Source organism: Miniopterus schreibersii, assembly GCF_964146895.1.
Source record: "Miniopterus schreibersii genome assembly, chromosome: 4".
Classification (NCBI taxonomy): domain Eukaryota; kingdom Metazoa; phylum Chordata; class Mammalia; order Chiroptera; family Miniopteridae; genus Miniopterus; species Miniopterus schreibersii.
In genome coordinates, this window is record NC_138105.1 from 18,420,978 (window position 1) to 18,444,934 (window position 23,957).

The following is a 23,957-nucleotide window of genomic DNA, read 5'->3' on the forward strand; positions in this document are numbered from 1 at the left end:
TACTCCAGAACAAGTTAACATAGCTTGGTATATTTGACTACAGCTGGTCCAATTTTGTGTCCAATTTTTATTTAAAGTCTTCTAAGTAAAAAAAAAAAAAAAAAAAAGCAATCTACAATTAGGAGATACATACATACAGACTAAAAAAGCAATCTGTAATTAAGATACATACAGACTAAAGTGAGTAGTAATAGAATTCCCTAAATCAGTTAAAAGATTCATAATTTGATGAATTAAATTTAAGTTTATCTTTCACATTTTTGTTTTATAATATAATTAGTAATAAGTTTTCCTTGATAACTATATGTTAGTGTAGCCCTGTCCAATGTGATTCAGTGGTTAGAGCATCGGCCCACGCACTGAGGGGATGCAGATTTGATTACCGGTCAAGCCAAGTACCCAGGTTGCAGGTTCGATCCCCAGTCCTAGGTGGGACTCCTGTGGGAGGCAACCAATGGATGTGTGTCTCCCACATTGTTGTTTCTCTCTCTCTCTCCCCCTCCCTCCCTAAAAAAAAAGCAATAGAAAAAATATCCTTGGCTGAGTATTAAAAAAAAAATTTAAACATGTGACTGTAGAGCCCAGAAATCACTCATAGAAAACTTTCAACCAAGAATTTTTAAAATATAAAATGTGAACATTTCCTTTAGGAAAAAAATACAATAAATTTTATAGAGATTTCAAATTTCACATAATGTTATATAATTTGGGGGTAATCCTGTATAACTTTGTATAACAATCTAGACTTTTAAAGAGATGAAAAAGAGGAAACAAAATATAATGTACCTGCTGCTTCTAGTAATGCTTCTAGTCGTGCCTGTGTCTCTGGATCCACAGTGCGTAAGTCTGCTCCTTCTGCAGTACTTGATAAGAATATCTCGGACGTTGTTTTAAGCACTGGGTTATCCAGATCTTCTTGGTCCAAAATAAATGATTCAACCTGTTTATGAATTAAAGATGTAACATCTCAATATTGTTAGAATAATTGCAATTTAAGGTAATATGACTTCTGATTGAGAATTTAAGTAGAACCAGATAAATTATTGTAGAAATATGGGGTTATGGAAAGGGACTTTGAGGGAGCCTCCCATCTGCTTACCTTTAGATCTGACTACGGGTATAACATAGACACACCAAATTCAAATTTTCTAGAGAGCACTGTATCTTCTGTGCCTAAGACAGAGCCTAAAAAGCAGCATTTTTTTCAATGAAACAAGTATATGAACATAGTCCCCAAGATGATGTATATAGGACTACATAGTGAAAAGACTAGATAGTACAGAAAAGTCATTCAAGCACAGGTTTTCCTTTCTTCTAATTAATTTATTCAATTCTAACTCTTTAAAAAAAATTTAATCCACTGCCAAATATCTGCAGTCCTAGAGACGGGAAAGCTCCATGAGATTAGGAACCATACCTGTTTGTTCAGTTCTATCCTCTGGGCCTAAAAATACCTTGCAAATAGTAGGTATTCAATACCTGTTCATTGAAATGAATAAATGGTATAAGCAAAATCAACCTATGAAAGTAAATGCAACTCTAATTTCAAATCAAGTTAATTCTAAATATATTCTTAAATAAAATACACACAACTCTTCAGGAAAGCAATTTGGAAATGTGTCAAAATGCTTAAAAAGTTCATGCCATTTGTTCTGGTATATTTATTAATACTATTTTAAGGAATCTAGCCTTAAAAAAGTTATCTGAAAGCCAGACAAAAATATGCAAGGATATTCACTGCAGCATTAATTAAAATTCCAAAAATAAGAGGAAAAAAACAAAATAGGAAATTTGGTAAATATATTTTGTACATTCACGGGATAAAGGTACAGTCATTATACACAGTGTTTTTGAAGCATACTGAATGGCATGAGAAAGCATTCATAAAACTAAGCAAACACCATAAGATTCAAAACAGTATGGTTGTTATTTTGGTAAAAGTAGATCTGTACATGTAAGTAAACATGAACATGGGTACTCATGTATATAATCATGAGTGCATATTTATATACCTATATATGTCTATAATATATAAGTATGTATACCTGGGAAAGTTAACATTTTTTGTAGACAGATAGAAAAACAGGAATAGAAAGGTTAAGTACTTCTTTAAAGTCACACAGCTAATAAATGGCAAAGCTAGGTCTCAAACCCAGGGCTTTGGGGTACAGAACCTGTGCTCTTTACCACTAGGCAACACTATGTCACAAATTTATAATCAAAGGACCACAGTATTTAGACTAGATTATTTGGCATATTTAGCTAGCTGATCATCAGTTTTCATAATGGACACCAAATAAAGATATCCTAATAAAGACAGTAAAGTTAGAATGATTTGGATGTAATTTATTATCCATTGTACTATAATTTTACAAAATAAGCCTTTAACTTCAGATCTAATAACACTGAGCTATGAACTATGTATGTATTTAGTAAAATGCAACACAGCCTCATAATATGTAATTACAAAGATGGCATTCTAGACCCATGCAACAGACAAATGTAGAATATTAGTAGTCATATGATATCGAAAGGTAACTGTACAACAAAGAGCTTGCTGCAAGTGCACAACATTAGGTATTTGCAGATACATATACCTTGTAAGACAGATAAAACCATCATTCCAAATTCTGGAATTTTTTTACTGAAAATGGTGTTTAGATGTTAACATTTCAATTTTATAAAAAGCATTGGTCTGATATGGTATTATACATTATTATAGAGACACATACAGAATATATGTATTATGTAACATTTTAAAAATCCAAGTTAAGGATTTCCAGTTCTCTCCCATTTGTTTCTCCAATATTTACTGAAGACCTGTTTTATACAAAGCACCATGAGAGCACAAAAGTGTGGTAGAAGAAATAAGTCAAAGACTCCAACAACGATTACAAAAGGCCTAAAGAGAGATAAATGGTACAACTATATACATTAGAGAGAGGTCACTTCCAGTCCGAGTGATCTAAGAAGACTTTGCATAAGTAGTATTTGAGTTAGATTTTTAAGACTGCACAGAATTTCAACAGGTGGTCAGACATGGGGGTAGAGGTAGAAGGGAAGGAAATAAAAAACAGGCTTGAAGATGCATTTTAAAAGTGATAGCCCGGCCAGGCATGGCTCAGCGGTTGAGCATCGACCTAGGATCCAGGAGATCGAGGTTCGATTCCCGGTCAGGGCACATGCCCGGGTTGCGGGCTCCATCCCCAATGACTCTCTCATCATTGGTGTTTCTATCTCTCTCTCCCTCTGCTGCCCTCTCTCTGAAATCAATAAAGATATATAAAAAAATTATTTAAAAAAAATGATAAATGGTCCACTCTCAAAAAACATAAGGTCCCTTTCATACATTGCTAGTGGGAATATAAATGATGCAGCCACTGTGAGAAACAGTTTGACAGTTCTTCAAATATTAAACATAGAATTACCATATGACACAGCAATTCTGCTTCTATGCATATGTATGAGGATTGAAAACATATATACACGTTCACACAAAAACCTGTACAAAGAAGTTCATAGCTGCATTATGGCATAATAGACAAAAAATGGAAACAACCTAAATGTCCATCAACCAGTAAAAGGAGGAACAAAATGTAGTATATCCATACAATAGAATATTATTCAGCCATAAAAAGGAATACGTACTGACACATGCCAGAATAAAAAGTTATATGAAAGGTCCAACATAAGCAAATCCATAGAGACAGAAAGGAGATTAGTGGATGCCTGAAGAGTTGGGGAGGGAGGAATGGATGTGACTGCTAACAGGTCTGAGATTTCTTTCTGGAATGAGGAAAATGTCTGGAATTAGATAATGGTGAATGTTGCATAACCTTGTGAATGTACTAAAAACCACTGAATTGCATACTTTTAAAATGTTACATTTTCATAGAAACCCACACCTGAAACCTATGTTCATATTAACCATTGTCACCCCAATAAATTTAATAAAGTATTATTTTTTAAAAGTTACATTTTATGGTATGTGAATTATATCTCAATTTAAAAAAACTGTAAGGTACTTAAAGTAGAATTATGGCTTTAGAAAGAACTGGGGACAGATCTGAGTTAAGACCATGTAAAAGTTGGTAGACTGCTCATTACTTCCTGGTCACCACCAGCAAGAAGACAGAGAACAAGTGGCAATGTTATTCTGGGTGTCAATAATGTTAGTATCACATACAGAAGATAGCATATTCCTCAGTACTTGGGAAGAATCAAGTTCAGAAGAAAAACATAAAACAGATATGTGCCCCTTGCTTTCAGAGCATTTGTAACCTCTCTTCGAAAATTATAATTCATAAGACGGTTCACTGATTTGACTCTCCAATGTCTTAGGATACATATAAATTCGTTTCAATCAGGCAACAGGGCATAATGGAATAAATATTGCACTAGAGATCAGGAGAATTAGGTACAAGTGCTAATTCTACTAGGCATATCACTCAACATTCCTGACAGTCCATTTCTTCCTCAATAAACAAAGATAATACCTGCCTCACCTACCTGACAGTACTATTAAAATGATGAAATAAGGTAAAAACTTTGAAGATAATAAAACACTATATAAATGTAATCTTTAGAATATAATTCTGTGTAATTACAACTCTTTTGTTCTGTCCTTCACCAAGGTGTCAATCTTTTATGCCTTTTGAAACTGGAAAAATGACACTCACTGAAAAATCAACATTCTCTTGAATTTTCTTTTATTCCATTTTATTTATTTTTTCCAGTTTTACTGAGATATCATTGACATTAAGACTGTATAAATTTAAGGTGTACAACATAATGATTTCATGTGATGCATATATTGCAAAATGATCACCAAAGTAAGTTTAGTTAACATCATCACTTCACATAGTTACAATTTTTTTCTTGTGATGATCACTTAAATTTTCAAATGTAGTTTTAGCCATTTTATATTTAAGTTCTGACCCACATGATCAAAAAAATTTAAATATCTACAACACCTGTGGGGGAAATCTTAAGTTCTCAGGATGTTATAGTTATATATAAGTAAATACATAAATGATTTAAAGACATTTGTGTCAATCAGATGTGACAAAAAGCACTCAATTCTATTACTTACTTTGTCCTATCCCCTCTAAAGTTTTATTATCTGGAATTAATTTTTTAAAAATCCAGCTATGCCTATTACTTTGAGAATACCTGGGGATTGCTTTTGGCAGTTCATAAATATCTTACTGATAAACCCACTGAAACACATACTCTTGCAATTCAGAATGACATAGCATTACCTTGAAATATATCTGGCCAGCAAAAATGGAAACCATTTATAACTATATAGAAATATTAAATAAGATCAAGTCTGTACCTTTAATAAAGGCTTGGTGACATAGTACCAAAAAAGTCCAAATTAATGACATATCCAATGAAATTAGTCTTCATTATGCAAAGGAACATAAAGTCTCATAGTTTCTTACATATAGCTGAAGAATCACAGAAATTTCCCTTATTACCTGATGATACAGTTATACAGCTCATCTCTATCCAGCAGCTTCATACAGCAGCAAATATAAAACACCCACCTAGAGTGGTACTGGTTTTGCCAATAGCAAAAATGTTTATTTCAAATCTTAAATATTGCAGATTTTTCTCCTACCTCTGATCAGGTACAAAAACAAAAAGGTGGAGGAAACAGGAAAAGAGGGAATCTGGCTCACATACACACACACACAAAACTACCTGTTTTTCTCTTATAGTTAATTTCTTCTTAAATGCTAAAGGCAAAAACTTTTTCTTCTCAAGTCTTTTTTTAAATATCCTTTTTTTTTTTTTTTTAAAAGCATGTTTTTTAGCTTCAACTAGAATTTAAACAAAGGGGTGGAAGAAAACAGGAAAAGCATATTGTCCATTTTTTATCCCACTTGACATTTCAGAAATGAACCACTGGATGGCAACAGTTACTAGGGAGATTAACGACAGAATCAGCTATTATCATCTTAAAAACAAACAAACAAAAACAGTCACCCTGGCCAAAAATCTAGTTAGAAAAATCATTTATCAATCCAGTTATTATTTGGCCAAAACATGCCTCCACTAAAAAAACAATTTATATCAAGTAAGCAGTGCTATAATTAAAATTTTCAAAAATATTAATGTTTTAAGTCACGTAAGAGTAAAAATCTCACCTCTACATTTGTCAATAACCAATTGTTACCTTCTCTAACACTATATTTCTGGAATAGTAATTGCTAGTTAAAAGAGAAAAGAATTCAATAAAAATGAACATTCTATCACAAAACATGCATATTATATAATTGTTTATATATTCTCTAGACAGGTGGTCATATCATGCAATAAGTATGATTAAAGAACATCATATCAAACTATCAAATATAAGTAGAAAAATACATTGTTTTACATAGAATGACTTTTAACAAACAGATTCTAAAATTTTTATTTTTAACATATTAATTTGTATTTTATGTTAGGGACTAAAATATTAGTAGCCACAAATTTTGTTCCTACTAACTTAAGAATAATCATCACTCCCATGAATTCCACCTGGAGCTATGAGAAAGCTTAAGGGAAGGCTAAATATTTTATACTACCTCTCCTCACAAACCTTCAAAAATGAAGCTCCCTTAAGAAATTCAGATTTGATCATTAAAATAAGCTAAATAAGACATTTTAAACTTCTAAAATATACATTTTAAAAAATGTACTTGCTATTTCTCCTCTCTTATTTAGTCTATCTATAGGATAGATCAATATGTCTTGCCTTCCTCCACCTAAATTAAGCCCTCCCTCTAAGTCAGAATCATCACACCACTTTTAGAACACATATGGCTTACTATTGATTCCTAGTTGGAGCAGCAAAAAAGATGGGTTAAGTAATAATTACTGAAGGACACAGCAATTCCTTTTTGCAAAAAACAAAGTACTCTAAAAGTTATAATAGTAGCTAGCATCCACCACAAACATGCTCCAAGAACCACTCAAAGAGAGAAAGTAACACAGTTGCAATTCAGGACCAAATAATGATAAATTTAGGAATGAGTTTTGCTAAATACGGTAGATCCAATATAATCAGCAACATCCTGAAATACTGGAATGAAAAGGCTGTATTCCTTAACATAAAAACTTCTCAAATTTCTTTCTATAAGGAAAACCGTAGATCCGATTTAAGACCCACAATCCCCTTTTCACAAAACATAAATGTTATTTTGTTTTAGCTTCACACAGCACAAGAGAGAATCATCATGCTTTTCCTATTTTAAGTTAAAACTGTAGAAAGTTAACTGTACTTTGCTCAACTACAAAAATTTCATTTCTAAACTATAGTTTTAATATAAAATTGATTATTTTCTGAAGTTTTTAATTAAAGATGGGAGAAAGGAAGATCTTTTTAAAAATAACTACCATTAAGTATTTAAAAAATAGGTCACCATTAATAAAATGCCTCATATTTATCAGCATATTCCATATATTATTCCATTCAATCATTTCACCTATTCAGTGAAGTAGATGAACTGATCTTCATTTTAAGAAACAAACTCAGAAAAGGTAACGTCTTGCCCAAGATCACATAACTATGCAGCGATCTAAAGACATGTATTTCAGATTTCAAAGTTCACACACCCTTTCACCACATCAAACTGTATTAAGTGAATCTCCTAAACGATTAAGTATAAATAAAATAAATACTAAGCAATGAAGTAAGCAGAGAATCTACAAGTACTACAATGTAGCAGTTTAACAGTAATAGTAATGTCCAGAAAAATTTCTTTAAATTGGCCTGGCAAGCGTAGCTCAGTGGTTGAATATTGACCTATGATCCAGAAGATCGAGGTTCAATTCCAGGTCAGGACATATGCCCGGGATTGCGGGCTCCAGGATAGTGCAGGAGGCAGCCAATCAATAACTCATCATTGGTATTTCTAACTCTCTTTCCCTTCCTCTCTCTGAAATCAATAAAAATATATTTTTTAAAATTATTTAAATTAAATTAAATGTAATAGATTATCAAGCCCACTAATTCCTCTCTGCCAGAGTTCTTAAACAGACAAATCTTTTCATTTAGTAATTTGACAGCTACATCTACATTCTTTCTTTCTTTTTTTAAAATATATCTTTATTAATTTCAGAGAGAGGCCCAGCCGGGCGTGGCTCAGCAGTTGAGCGTCGACCAAAGATCCAGGCGATGGGGATTCGATTCCCAGTCAGGGCACATGCCCGGGTTGCAGGCTCAATCCCTAATGACACTCTCATCATTGACGTTTCTGTCTGTCTGTCTCTCTCCTTTTCTCTCTCTGAAATCAATAAAAATATATTTAAAAATAAAAAAATTTCAGAGAGAGGAATGGGGGAGAGAGAAAAAAAAACATCAATGATGAGAGTCATTGATCGGTTGCCTCCTGCACGTCCCCCACCAGGAGTCGAGCCCACAACCCAGGCATGTGCCCTGACCAGGAATCGAACCGCAATCTCCTAGATCATAGGCCAACGCTCAACTGCTGAGCCACACTGTCCAGGCTACATATACATTATTTCTAACCAGCACATGTATAACAAAATTTGTGCCACGATAAGTTTTTAAAAAAGAAGACTGCTTACATATTCATTAGCAAAGCCACAGGAATGAACTATCTGGCAATTAAGGACAAGAAAATCTTACTGTTGAAGGGAAAAATGTTACTCTATATTTTCCCCATCATAATAAATGGGTAAAGTTGAAGTCAGAAAGTTCTGGCTTCTGCTCATTATCCTAAATAGAAAATAAACACTGAACACTCCAAAGGAATACTCAATTTTAATACGTTAAAAGAGCTCAAACACCCATAAACCTCCAATTAATACCGATAAGGGGAAGACAGCATAATGACTAAAAGCAAGGACTCGTTAGAATACCAGCCCACAGAGCTCACAACATGATCTTAGCTGACTTGTTTTACCTCTCTTAGCCTCATTTTCCTCAGCTATAAAATAAAGATAGAAGCCCTAACCAGTTTGGCTCAGTGGCTAGAGCGTCGGCCCTCAGACTGAAGGGTCCCAAGTTCAATTCTGGTCAAGGGCATATTCCTCGGTTGCAGGCTCACTCAATCCCCGGACCCGATCCAGGCACATGCGGGAGAGGCAACCAATTGATGTCTCTCTCACATCGATGTTTCTCCCTCTCCCTTCCACTCCCTCTGAAAAGCAATGGAAAAAATATCCTTGGGTGAGGATAAAAAAAATAAAATAAGAACAGCAATAACTATACCACAGAGTTGTTGATTATTAAGACAATATATCTAAACTTGCACAACAGTGCTTAACACATGGTAATCGCTCAACAAATATTGTTATTACTATTAATATTACCACTACTACTATTATTAAGGTCAGTTTGCCTTAGGACCTTGTCTTTCTGTATTCTTACTTTCTACTCTACAGAAATAATATAGAATCCATTATACCTGTCTTAGACTAACAAATAACCTGAGCATATTAAGCACTATATATACACTCATTCAACATTTATTAAACACTATGTGCCAGACATTCTAGTATATACTAGGAACATAAAAATAAATAAGACAAGCCCTGGCCAGTGTGGCTCAGTTGGTTGAGCATCGTCCCAAGCACCAAAAGGCTGCTCGTTCAATTCCTGGTCAGGGCACATGCCCAGGTTGTGGGCTCGATCCCCGGTCAGGGTTTATGCGGGAGGCAGCTGATCAATGTCTCTCTCTCTCTCTCTCCCTCTAAAAAAAAAAATTTAATAAAAACATTTTATAAATAAATAAGACATGATTCCTGCTCATTAAGGCAGATAATCAAATAAATGCAATGACATAATAGACACTATAACAGTTATATACATAACATGGGAACACAGAGGAAGGAATGGTCAATTCCAACTGGGATAGTAATGAACGTCATCAGTTAGAGATGACAACTCTGAAACAAAAAGGTATCCAAAAGAATGGGGAAGAGGGACAATAGTGACAACAGCAGCGTATAGTAGTAGTAGTTATAAACATCTGCTTTACAGTCCAAGAAGATACCTGGATTCAAATCCTGGCTCCATCATTACCAGATGCATGACTTCGTATATGCTACATAATGTCCCTAAGCTTCAGTTTCTTTACCTGTAAATTGGGAATAATATCACTTTCTTCATATGGCAGTTGCAAAATTTATTTGAGAATATATAAGTATACATTTAACCCTTTGACAATGAGCACTCAGCATATAGTAGTTATTATAATGATTCTAGAAGCTAAAGCAGTAAAAGCATATACACCAGGGTATATAATAACTTGATAGGTTCAGAGAACTACAGCGATTTAGTATAGAATATAAAAAGCAAATAGAGTATAGCAAGAATAGGATTGGGAAAATAGAAGAAAAATCCTAAATAACTTCATATGCCATTAACTGAGGAATTTGGATTTACCCTTTACCTATGGAATGGAAAGGCTTTTTGCCAAAGGAGTGACATGATTGAACTGTTATAGAATTTACTCTGATAACACCAGAGAGGAAGAATTAGAGGGGTAAAATCTTGGAAGAGTCCAAGATTACTGCAATAAGTACTGGTGAAAGATGATGGTTTGATTTACAGCAGAAGCAATGAGGATATAGCGAAAGGGACACAGAAACAAGATGTTAAGAACAAACCTACATGATTTAGTGCCTGCTTAGATGTGAGACGTAACAGCAGATGTAAGCTTCGAGGTTTCTGAGGACAGTGACTAGCTTTAGGGCAATACAATTTACAAAGGTGGGGGGGGGAGGAAGGATACAGGTGGAGGGGGAAATGATGAGTTCAGTTTCAGAACTGGTGAGCCTGAGATGTTTATGGAACATAGATGCAGTAGGTAGTTGGAAGGCCTCTTAGCAGACTGCTAAAAGAAGTAAAACAGGGAAGCAATATGGATATCTAAGAGAAGACTGCTGAGAGTGAACTGCAAATGCCAAAGGTCCTGAACCAGAACACGCTTGGAGAGTTTATGGAACATAATGAAGCAGTTGTGGTTTGGCTCAAATATGAGCACAATCTTATGCCGATGGACTTTGTAGCCTTTCATGTAAAATCACTGCCCCTTTATTTTTTAAATATATCTTTACTGAGAGAGGAAGGGAGAGGGAGAGAGAGAGAGAAACATCAATGATAAGAGAGTAATCATTGATCGGCTGCCTCCTGCACACCCCCGACTGGAGATCAAGCCCACAACCTGAGCATGTGCCCAGATTGGGAACTGAACCTCAATCTCCTGGATCCTACGTCGAAGCTCAACCGCTGAGCCACTCCCGGCCAGGCATCACTGCCCCTTTTAAATCTCTCGCTTAAACCCCATCAAACTACTGAAGACACCTAAACATCAAACTTTACAGTGACCATCCAATTAACACGGGGCAATGATCCATACATTAGTTTGGAATCTTGGACTATCACAAGACCATGAGAAAATTAAATGAGGTGATGCAATTAAAGTATACAATGTCTAGAACAAACACTCAAATATAATTTATTAATATATGAAAGGAGTTTAGAAAGGCAAATATAATTTGAATAAAAAATTTACCTTGTTTTCACATTCCCTGAAATGTTTAGTTCCTGAAAAGACTGATGTCTTTCATGAACAGGGAATACATTTTTTTATCTTTAAAATTCCAAAGCCTAGTACAAAGCTTAACAAATAGTAGGCTTTAGATAAATTATTGTGGAATAAATAAATACACTCTACAATACTAATCAGAATTCTCAAACAGACTGCCAAGGACTCTAATCTCTGAAAGATATAATTTTATTATGCAAGACGTGAGTTCATTAAGAAGAAGGCCTACCCCAAACAAAACTCTTAATTTTCTTCTGTAGAGAATGAGTGAATAGTAACATTAGCAACAAGGAGATCATATATAACAGTAAGTACCTTTGACACTGTATTATCATATTATTCTAAAATTTCTTAGGGGGGTGGGTTATAGGTCAAATCCATATATCTGATTTAAGTAGTCTTAAATAATGGTCTCTTCAAATTAAAAGAAAATAAACCTTCCTTTGCTAACCTGTCAGTCAAGTCCTAAGTAAAACAGATACTAAAATATAGTACAGACTCTTACTATTCATTGAATTAAAATAACTAGTAATTTAACATAATTGGAACCATTTGAGCAGTGACATCCAAGATTTGTTTTTGCAATTTAATCACACAGGTGATAACACTGGCTTGGGTGTCAAGCAAATTGTATGCAACTTAAATATTGAATTCACACCTCTTGAGCAGTGGTTAGAAGATACCAGATGCAAAACCTCTAACTGCTATGTTTTATATGTTATTCCATTTATCGATTTGTTTATTATCCTGGAAAAAGAAATTCTGTCCATATTCTTCTTGCAGACTATATTCCACATTCAGACTACAACTACCCAAACCAACCATCTCCTCCCACTTCAGTTTTATCTCCTCTCAAACATTTTTCCAGGCTTTGTCAGAGAGGAGATGCATGAAAAACAAACACTAATACTATGACAACTTGTTCTTCTGGTAGCATGACACACAAAGATTTAAATCACATGAGTCGTCCCCCCCCCCCCCAACACACACACACACTTCAGCATATACAAAAGCAGAAACTTCAAGAGCTGGAATATTATTATTAGGGGTGGGGAGAAGATCTTTTGTGTGTGACCACAAATTCTGCAGCACATTAAATACACCCCATTAAATCTCTCTTGAAGACCAAATCAAGAGAACAAGAACAATCCAATAATCCAGAATAGCCAAAAACAATCTTGAAAAAGAACAAAATTGGAGGACTTACACTTCCCAATTTCAAAAGTTACTTAAAAAGCTATATTATCAAGACAGTATGAAACTGGCATAAGAAGAAAAGAAATAAAGCCTCACATTTAGTCAATTTGTTTTTGACAAGGGTGCCAAGACAATTCAATGCAGAAAGAAATAGTATTTTCAACAAATGGTGTTGGAGACAGTTGGATAACCCATATTCAAAATAAAGTTGAACCTCTACCTCATACCTTATATAAAAATTAACTCGAAATGGACCAAAGACCTAAGTGTAAAAGCTAAAACTATAAAACTCTGAGAAGAAAACAGGCAAAAATCTTCAACCTTGGATTATGCAATAGTTTCTTAGATATGATACCAAAATACAAGCAACAAAATAAAAAATAAATATAAGGAACTAGTACCAAAAATATATAATTTTTTTCTTAAAAAACCCCCAAAACACAATTTAATAATAAAAAGACAAATAACTCAATCAAGATATGGGGAAAATATCTGAATAGACATTTCTCCGAAGACACACAAATGGCAAACAAGCACATGAAAAGATGATCAACTTCGTTAGTCACTGAGGAAATACAAATCAAAACCACAAGGAGATATCACTCCATGACCCCCAGGATGCTATAATAAAAAAAACAGTAACAAATGTTGGCAAGGATGTGGAGAAATTGGGACACTGAAAACATTATTGGTGGAATGTAAAATGTTGCAGCTGCTGTAGAAAATACCTTGGTAGTTTCTTAGAAAGGTAAACAGAGTTATCATATGACCAAGCAATTCCACTCGTAGGTATGTATACACACAAGAGAGCTGAAAAGATATGTTCATGCAAAACTTGTACACAAATCTTCACAGCATCATTACTTACAATATAGCCAAAACATGGAAATAACCTAAATGTCCTCAAACAACAATCAATCAACAAAGTGTGGTATATGAACAAAACAGAATATTAATCCAATGATACAACATGTAGAAACCTTGAAAACAATATGCTAAGTGAAAGAAGCAAGGCACAAGATTATATATTGTATGATTCCATTTATGTAAAACGCCCAGACAAGGCAAATCCCGAGAGAAAGTAGGTAAATGATTACCAGGGGCTGCAGGGATGGGGGAATGGTAAATAACTGCTAATGGGTACAAGGTTTTGTTTGGGGGTGATAAAAATGTTTTGAAATAGATAGGGGTGATGGTTGCTCAACTTTGTAAATCTATTAAAAATCACTGAATTGTACACCTTAAAGAATGAATTCTATGATGTGTGAATTATATGTCAATTTTTAAAACTTTGGGAATGTGAATTTGAAAAATACTTCATACGTTCATTAAATTTCTTTTTTTTTGTTTTATTTAGGGAGAAAAAGAATGGGATAAAATGAATATAATTGGTGAGTCTAGGTAAAAGGTCTTTGGGAGGAGTTCCTTGTACTATTATTGCAACTTTCCAGTAAGTCTGAAATACTATCAAAACAAAAAGTAACAAAAAAAGAGAATGTATCCAATATAATTGGACTATTGCCCCTTTTGGGATTTGCCCTTTAATGATAATTTGTTTCACGCTATTAAATTTAGCAACTGTACAATTTTTAAAAGACAAAAATAAAATGCAGAGATTTAACAGAAAATAAGTAAACACATAGAGGAAAAAATAAATTAGAAGCTGATAAGTGCTGAAAGTCTTTTTAAAGTATACTACTCAAAGTATCAACTGACATGGCCAAAATTTTACCTTCTAAGATGTAATAAAATGCCTATGTGAAACTTTTAAAATTCTGTATCATTAAAGAAAATACTACAGGTTCATTTATCTAGGTTTAATACCATACTGAGATAATTTTTCCAAAACTCAACTCATCTCTAATGATATAAAGGATAAAAAGTATTCTTCCTGCCCACCAGGTGTGGCTCAGTGGTTGAGCATCAACCTAGAATCCAGGAGATCGCATTTTGATTCCTGGTCAGGGCACATGCTCCCAAGTAGCCGATCGATCCCCAGTGGGGTGCGTGCAGGAAGCAGCCAATCAATGATGCTCTCATCACTGATGTTTCTCTCTCTCTTTCCCTCTCTCCCTTCCTCTCTCTGAAATCAATAAAAATATATATATTTCTTAAAAGTATTCTTCCTAGCATTTACTCAATATATGAAGAATTGTAATCAGTCACAAATAGTCAATATGAGGATAAACCAGGAAAAAATGTGGGTTATATTACAGAAATATCTACACAGAGCACAGTATTCCATGTTAACTGGGTTCAATGCCTTCAAGGAGGACATCAGTTAAGTGTTCAGTCTCTTCCTTCTTTTCAAAATATTTTGTCAACATTTTGATTTGCTAATATCTACTGTGATGAAATAATTACATAAGATTTATATTAAAACTTGTTCTCAGTCATAGCAATGTACAGATTCAAAATCATCCCTATCAAAAGCCAATAACATTTTTTGCAAAAAGAGAAAGACCCATTCTAAAATTTATGTGGAATCTGATGGAACCCTGAACAGCCAAAACAATCTTGGGGGCAAAAAAAAGAAAAAAAGTTGGAGAACTAACACTTCCTTATATCAAAACTTACTACAAAGGCCACAGTAATCAAAGCTGTGATACTGGCATAAAGACAGACATATATTCTGGTTGAGCAGTGGAATGACAAGTGTAAATCAGTAGTGTTCATTTGACTTTCCAGGGTTATTTAGCAAAGTTTGTTCAGAACCAAACAAGTCTTTTCTTGGTTCTCTTTTTCACTCTTTTTGTTGAATTTGCAACCTCTTGATTAAATGTCTGACACATTAACAAATGACCAGCTGCAGTTTTTAGCTCTTTAAAAGGCACCCGCATTATGATTTTACATGCTGGTTATCTGCCCCGTTGTTGTAAAATGCCCACTCCATCAGATGTGTTCCTCAGTCTCTCTTGTCCACAAAATACTTTCCACTTTTCTCAAATTGTCACATTACTAAACGGTGTTACATTAAAGCCCTGTGTTAAGCATCAAAAAAAAAAAAAAAAAAAAGAGAGAAAACCATATAGAGCAATAGAATAGAGGCAAGAGTCCAGAAATCAACCCTCTCATATATGGTCAATCAATTTTCAACAAGGCTGCCAAGACTATTCGATGTCAGAAAAGAGAGTCACCCGGCCGGGCATGGCTCAGTGGTTAAGAGTCGACCCAGGACCCAGGCGATAGGGGTTCGATTCCTGGTCAGGGCACATGCCCAAGTTGCAGACTCGATCCCCAGTCGGGGGCATGCAGGAGACAGACGATCAATGACTCTCTCATCATTGATGTTTCTATCTCTCTATCCTCTCCTTTCCTCTCCATGAAATCAATAAAGATATATTTTTTAAAAAAGAAAAGAGAGTCTTTTCAACAACCGGTGCTAGAAAAACTGGATATTCACATGCAATATAATAAAGTTGGACCCTTACCTTAACACCATATAAAAAATTAACTCAAAATGGATCAAAGACCTAAATAGGAGCTAAAACTGTAAAATTCTTAGAAAACTTTGAAAAAAAAATCTTCATAACATTGGATTTGGCAATGACTTCATGGATATGATACCAAAGGTACAAACAAACAAAAAATAGATAAACTGGACTTCATTAAAATTAAAAACTTAAGCATAGAAGGACATTTTCAAGACTGAAAAGGCAGCCCATGGAATGGGAGAAAATATGTACAGATTACATTTGTGATAAGAGATTAACATCCAGAATACATAAAGGACTCCCACAATTAAACAATAAAAAATTAACCCAATTAAAAATGGGCAGCCCAGCCGGCGTAGCTTATCGGTTGCGCATCGACCTGGATGCATCAACCTATGATCCAGGAGATCGAGGTTAGATTCTGGGTCAGGACACGTGCCTGGGTTGCAGGCTCAATCCCCAGTGTGGGGAGTGCAGGAGGCAGCCGATCAATGACTCTCTCATCATTGACGTTTCCCTCTCTCTCTCCCTTCCTCTCTCTGAAATCAATAAAGATGTATTTTCAAAGATAATAAAAAATAAATTGAAATGGGTAAAGGATTTGAATAGACATTTCTCCAAAGAAGATATTAAATGGCCAATAAGCACATAAAAAGATGCTCAACATGCCCTGGCCTGGTAGCTCAGTTGGTTGGAGCCTTATCCCCTACACCAAAAAGGTTAAGGGTTGTTTCCTGCTGGGGCACATACCTGAGTTGCAGGTTCAATCCCAGGTACAGGCACGAATGAGAGACAAACAATCAATGTTCCTCTCTTGCATCAATGTTTCCCCCCCCCTCTTTCTCTCCTCCCCAAAATCAATAAGCATATTCTCAGGTGAGGGTTTTTTTAAAAAAAGATGCTCAACATCACTAATCATTAGGGAAATTCCAATCCAAACCCCAATAAGATAACACTTCATACCCATTAGGATGGCAATTATTTAAAATAAAACAAAGCCCTGGCCAGGTAATTCAGTTGTTTAGAGTGTCATCCCAATATGCCAAGGTTGCATCCCCGGTAACGGCACATACAAGAATCAACCAATGAATGCATAAATAAGTAGAACAACAAATCAATGTTTCCTTCTCTAAATAAATAAATAAGTACAGAAAATAACAAGCATCAGCTAGAACACAAAGAAATTGGAACCCTTGTGCATTGCTGGTGGGAAGGTAAAGCTGCTGTAAAAAACAGTATGGCGGTTCCTCAAAAAATTAAAAACAGAACTACCATATTATCCAGCAATCCCACTTCTGGATATATACCCAAAGAACTGAAAGCAGGATTTGAACAGATATTTGTACACCCATGTTCACAGTAGCATATTCACAACAGTCAAAAGGTAGAAGCAATCCAAGTGTTCATCAATAATGGTGGAGAAACAAAATGTGCACACATACAGTAGAAGAGTATCCAGACTTTAAAAGGAATGAAATTATGACACATGCTACAAGTATGAGCCTTGAAGACATTATGCTAAGTGAAATAAGCCAGTTACCAAAACAGAAATACTATAAGATTCCATTTATTTGATATACCTAGAATAGTCAACTTTATCAAGAAAGAAAAGTAGAACTGTGGTTGCTAGGGGCTGGGGAAGGGAAACTGGGATATTACTGTTTAGTGGGTATAGAGTTTCCATTTGGGAAGACCAAAAAGTTCTGGAGATGGCTGGTGGTGATGGTTACACAACAATGTCAATGTATTTAAAGCCACTGAACTGTACACTTCTAAATGGTAAATTTTATCTTATATATATTTTAACACAATGTAAAAAAAAAAGGTTAGAGTGGTAATTTTTATGTGATGTATATTTTACCACAATTTAAAAAAAGAAAACTTGTTCTCAATCTAACTGTCCTCACTACAAACTGTTAAACACATCAAACTTACCTTGGCAACTTACTGTTCTCTGCTCGAGTCTTTAGTTCTTAGGGCTAATTCCTGAGGATACACTTGGCCTTTCTCTTTCCAAAATTGCACACTAATACAAGAGAATCAAACCACTATGATACAGTGGAATATCTACTTTTTAAAAAAAAGCTGATTTCAGAGGAAGGAAGGGAGAGAGGGAGAAACATCGATGTGAGAGAGATACATTGATCAGTTGCTTCCCAAGCATGCCCCAACCGGGGATCAAACTCACATCCCAGATATGTGCCCTGATGGGGAATCAAACCCACAGCCTTTTGGTGCACAGGATGACACTCCAACCAACTAAGCCACACCAGCCAGGGTGGGATATCTACTTTTAAAAAAAACACCCTTTCTACTACTGAAAACAGCATCCATTAAGAAAAAACAGGAAACTGGAGTGTGTGCAGTGGAGAAAGAACAAAATGTGTTCTTTGACACAACAGTTTCTATATTTCAGCCTAGCAAACAAAAAAAAGCCTTATATACAACTTCACTTTCTTCCTATTTTCAGTAAAGTTGGCTGGAAGAAAGGTAAACCAGTCAGTCATTCACCATAAAGAAATGAACTTCATTCACAGGAATCATACACTGCCAGTAACTACCAACAGAATGGCATACATTAACCCCACCAGTGTTGCGCGTTGACCCATGAACCAGGAGGTCACAGTGCAATTCCAGGTCAGGACACATGCCTGGGTTTTGGGCTTGATCCCCCCAGTAGGGGGGCTGCAGGAGGCAGCTGATCAATGATTCTCTCTCATCATGGATGGTTCTTTCTCTCTCCCTCTCCCCTTCTCTCTGAAATAAATAAGAAAACATGAAAAAATACCCACATACATTAATTTTTACAAATTAATTAGAGTGTAACAATATTGCAAAACAAGTGTTTCCCACATTAGCAAAGTTGCAAATGTTGGTGCAAAGTTGGGTACATGCCTTTCTCTATCAGTGGTTTTAATATTTCTAATTCTTTAAAAATGAATAATGGCCCAGCCGGGCGTGGCTCAGCGGTTGAGCATCAACCCAGGATCCAGGAGATCGGGGTTCCATTCCCGGTCAGGGCTCAGGTTGCAGGCTGCAGCCGACCAATGACTCTCTCATCATTGATGTTTCTATCTCTCTCTCTCCCTCTCCTGTCCTCTCTCTGAAATCAATAAAAGATATATTTTTTAAAAATAAAAAATAAAAATAAAAAATAATAAAAATGAATAATGATAAGGCCTGAACTTTTCAAGTAAGTTCAATCACAAAATTACCTTAGAATAGTACTTCTTCTATGCTCAATGGTACACCTTTGGTTTCCTTCAATATACTGATCTTCATGACAGTCACCAATTTCATTAAATAATATAAAACTTTTCCAACACAGTCAACTATGGAGTATATGCTAGTTTGAGATAGGCACTTCTTTTTTTTTTTTTTTTTAAAAAAAAGGTTTTATTTATTTTAGAGAGAGGGAGAGGGAGAGAGAGACAGAAACATCAATGATGAGAGAATCATTGATCGGCTGCCTCCTGCCCACCCCCTATACTGGGATCAAGCTGGCAACCTGGGCATGTATCCTGATCGGAAATCAAACTGTGACCTCCTGGTTCATGGGTTGAAGCTCAACCGCTAAGCCACACCAGCCAGGCGAGATAGGCATTACTTAAGCAACTAATTAATTCATTGGTACAATGCATCGGAAGAGGAACAGTAAAGCAGGACAATCTAGCAGGTAACATAACTAGAATGGGAGCCGTATGACCTATTTTCTACTACAAATTAGCTGTGTGATCCTTGATAAGTCACTTAGCTCAGTGATCCTCAAACTTCTGAGGCTTTACCCAGGGTCCTGACATGAAGTTTCCAATGTGATATTTTGTCAAATACAAATATTTTTAAAATTCATTTTGTAACAGTAGCAAGGGAATTATCTCAAAAACAGAAAACAAGTGGGGAAAAACAGCTTTAAGAGAAATTCACTACATTGTTGTTTTTTTTGAAAGAGAGAAAAAAGACAGACATTGATTTGTTGTTCCACTTATTCATGCATTCATTTGTTGAATCTTTTATGTGCCCTGACTGGGGATCGAACCTGCAACCTTGGCCTACTGGGACGACACTAACCAACTGAGCTACCCCACCAGGTCCTGCATACTTTTCTCATTTCCCTTTAGATCTATGAAAACTTGAACAGGGACTAAGCAAACATGTACCGGAGAAACAGCATTCCATAACCAAAATCTTTGCCTATTTCTTAATCAGAGGAAGCAAAATAATAGCATGGCTTCTGAATTCAGTACTCAATTCAAATCCTAGTTTTACCACTTACTAGCTGTGTAACATTTTAACCTTTTTTTTTGGTTTGTTTTTTTGATTCATCATTTCTCTGAGCCTACATTTATTTGTCTATAAAAATGTAGATAATATACCTACCTCAAAGGGATGTTGAAACGATTAAATAAAATAACGAAAGTATCTAGTACGGTACAGGCATATAATAAGCATTCAATAAATGGTAGCAGTTACCTAAAAATGAGATGAGATAGGGTTATCACCAAGATTCTATGACTTTATAGACAAGCAACAGGAGAGGAAAATTGTAAATAACAAGGTCCAAGAATATTGAAATAATTCACTTGTAGTGGGTTAAAAAAATTTATTTCTTACAACTTTGGTTCTGTAGGAAGGTAAATTTGGCCAAAAAGTAAATAAAATTGGTAGACTCATTTCTTAATACTTGCCAACTCAAGACTAATACTTTAAAAAGCTGCTTTGCTTTCTTTAGAGCAACATATTTTATTTATCTTATCTCTATCACTGAATCAGAAGGCCAGAATTGATTTTCAGAGGGCATCTAGTACATCATCACTCTACTACCAGATAGACTCAGAAAAGAATGTCTTTAAGCATCCCCAGTGCTTCATTCTTAACATGTTTTATTACTGTTTAGATAAAAAGTCTAAATCCTTCTCAAATTTACCATTTAAAAATCTCATATGAATAGTATGTTATCTTTTGTGTAACAATGGGGAAAATAAAAGTACATATTTGTATTTCCATAAAGAAATCCTGAAAGAATATACAAGACATTAAAGGTATATCGGACAGGATACTTGGGAGCAGGGATGAGATCAAGACTTTTAACTGTATTTGTCTTTATTTTACTTTGACTTATGAACTATATGAATGTAATCACTTATCAAAATGTACTAAGTAATAACCAAAAGAAAACCCCTACATATTTCAAGTTTCACAATAAGATTTCCTCCACACATACCAATCAACTGTTTTGACTCACCATTCATGTAACCATACTCATCAATACATCATTGTATATGTAAAGTCTTTAGGCTTTACAGAATGAAACTTGTGCAAGGTTGATACTCATGCTATATAACAAATCATTACAGTTAATAACAAGTAACTTTTCCTTCAACAAGCATCTCCAATGTTTCCAAAATTTCCTCATTAGAATACAAAGTTCTATTTCCTACTTCTCACTTCTGATGACAACTTATAGAATAAAGTCCTTTCTACCTTGAACAAAGTCCCCATGAAGGTTTTTAAAAAATTCACTTTCCTGAACAATAAATAAATTTTTCAAAAATAACATAGTACTTGCTCTGGCCAATGTGGCTTGAGCATTGTCCTGTGAATTGAAGGGTCGCCAGTTTGATTCCTAGTCAGGGCATATATGGGTTGTGGGTTCGATCCCTGGCTGGGGCGTGTGCAGGAGGCAACCAATCAATGTTTCTCTCTCACATTGATGTTTCCCTCTTTCCCTCTCTTCCTCTCTCTCTATAAAAAAAATCAATTTAAAAAAAAGAAAAAAATAACCTCTGCAACATATTATTTTAAATATATATATAGTATTTTAAGTGAAAGTTCCCCAAAATGATAAATTTACCATAGAAAATTTACAGCATTAAAGCTTTCAGAACCCTCTTTCAATTTCTTTCTTGTTCAGGTTATGAGCTCAAGCCTTGAGATGCTATTAAATGCAGTGACTCACCTTGTTTACCTGAAGTTTGAATATAGAGTATTCAGGATAAAATTGCCATCCCTGACAATAAGAGTGGCCTCTAGACCAGTGGTTCTCAACCAGGGGTGATTTTGCCCCCAAGAGACATTTTTGGCTGTCACAATTAAGTGGGTTTTACTGGTATCTAGAAGGTAAAGGCTAGGGATGCTGCTAATGCATAGGAGAGAGCCCCTCATAACAAAGAATTATCTGGCCCAAAATGTCAATATGTTGCTGTTGAGAAACTTTGCTCTAGATCATAAATAACCCTAAAGGAAATGATCCACCTCCTCTCCTACTACAAAAAGGCAGAATGGAACTTCTGTATGAGTCTGTGCCTTTGACTCTAAAAGTAATTTTCAGGGAGGGGAAAAATTCCCTACAAAGCTTTTGTTATAATTTGCTATAAATTATTACATAAAATGTCTGTGTGCTTTTACCTAATTATAAATACAGCACTTGCCTCAAGATCAGGAAAAAACACCTCATTATGATATAAAGCTATGCTTTCTAAATAGATATGTTTTTTTACACCATGAGACTATATTATTTTTATAATTTTAAAAGGAGGATGTCACATATATAATACACGCAGTATATGCATACATTCTTATGACAGAAAACTAAGTCATAAACCTCATCTAAGTCCCTTCTTTAGAAATTTTATTTTTCTTTTAATTTACTAAAAAGAAAAGACTACAGATCTAAAATTAACATTTAAAAATTGGTTTTTAAAGAATTTTCAACCTGATCTCTATTCTGAACAATGGGTACATTTCAATAGAATCCATTCAAGTCCTGACTTCTATCAGGGGCCTTTGACAGCTAAGGAATATTCTCATTATGTATGAAGAAATACATAACACATATTTACCCCAATATTTAAAACAAGAACCAAAGAGCCCAAATGGTGGAATTCCCTAAGGTAACACAATCCTCATATAAACATTTACAAAAAGACCCAACCACGAAAACTAAAAGGTCTTTTGACTTAGCCAGGAAGGAAAAGCAACTTTTTTTTTTTCAGCTATAGGCTCTGATAATGAATAGAAAAGAGGTCTTTAGAATACCTACACCTCTATACACCAAATGTATGACTTCAACTAATTCTAGAGCAAATACACCAGGCCTCTATATGTTTCTTACTCATTTCTCACCTAGTTCATTTGGGAAATAAAACAAATTTCACTCTCCAACTACAAACAACTCATTATCTCTATGATGTCTAGATTCTAAATCCTTCATTCTAAAACATCTATGAAAGATGAAAGTAAAGATTTTAGTATTATTCATCAAATGCCAGTCAGCGAGTGTTTTTTGAAGATCATTATTTATGGTCTTCATATTGGAAATTCAAAGGCAATAACATGGGAGAAGACAGCTCATCTTGTCAGGCAGAAAAAAAATGCAAGAAATTTGCTTGGGCAAAATAGGTCATTTCACTCACAAAGGCATAGACTATACCCTATGTACTATACAGCAGACACTAGATACTCTAGGAATTTATTCTCTGTGTGATATGGGAGAAACAGGACAAAACAAAATTTCCTTTCTCCACAGGTTAAGAAAGTATCTGTATACACACTGGACATCATCTTAGACTAGTCGCTGGGTATCCTAGAAATCTCCACTCCAAAAATGAGGTCTACATATACATTTAATATCCGAATCCTTTTTACACAAAGAAAACTGAAGTAAACAGGAGACTAAGGGGTTCTTCTACCATTAGCCTAAATGGGTACAGGAATCATGAAAGATCATTTTTAGGATAAACATCAAAACAAGACAAAA

At 34.9% G+C, this 23,957-nt stretch overlaps 1 protein-coding gene across 20 annotated transcripts in view; it reads right to left on the reverse strand.

Moving 5' to 3' along the window:
* The window catches only part of LOC308556839 (ankyrin repeat and KH domain-containing protein 1), a gene marked incomplete at its 3' end in the record, with an annotated part of 119,112 nt that overhangs the window by 92,958 nt on the left and 2,197 nt on the right, over window positions 1-23,957 (reverse strand). For all 20 annotated transcript variants that reach the window (XM_081136497.1, XM_081136501.1, XM_081136510.1 and 17 more), the window contains exon 2: window positions 787-940. In XM_081136497.1, the coding sequence (XP_080992623.1) occupies window positions 787-940 (154 nt within the window). The remainder of the gene's footprint in view (window positions 1-786; window positions 941-23,957) is intronic.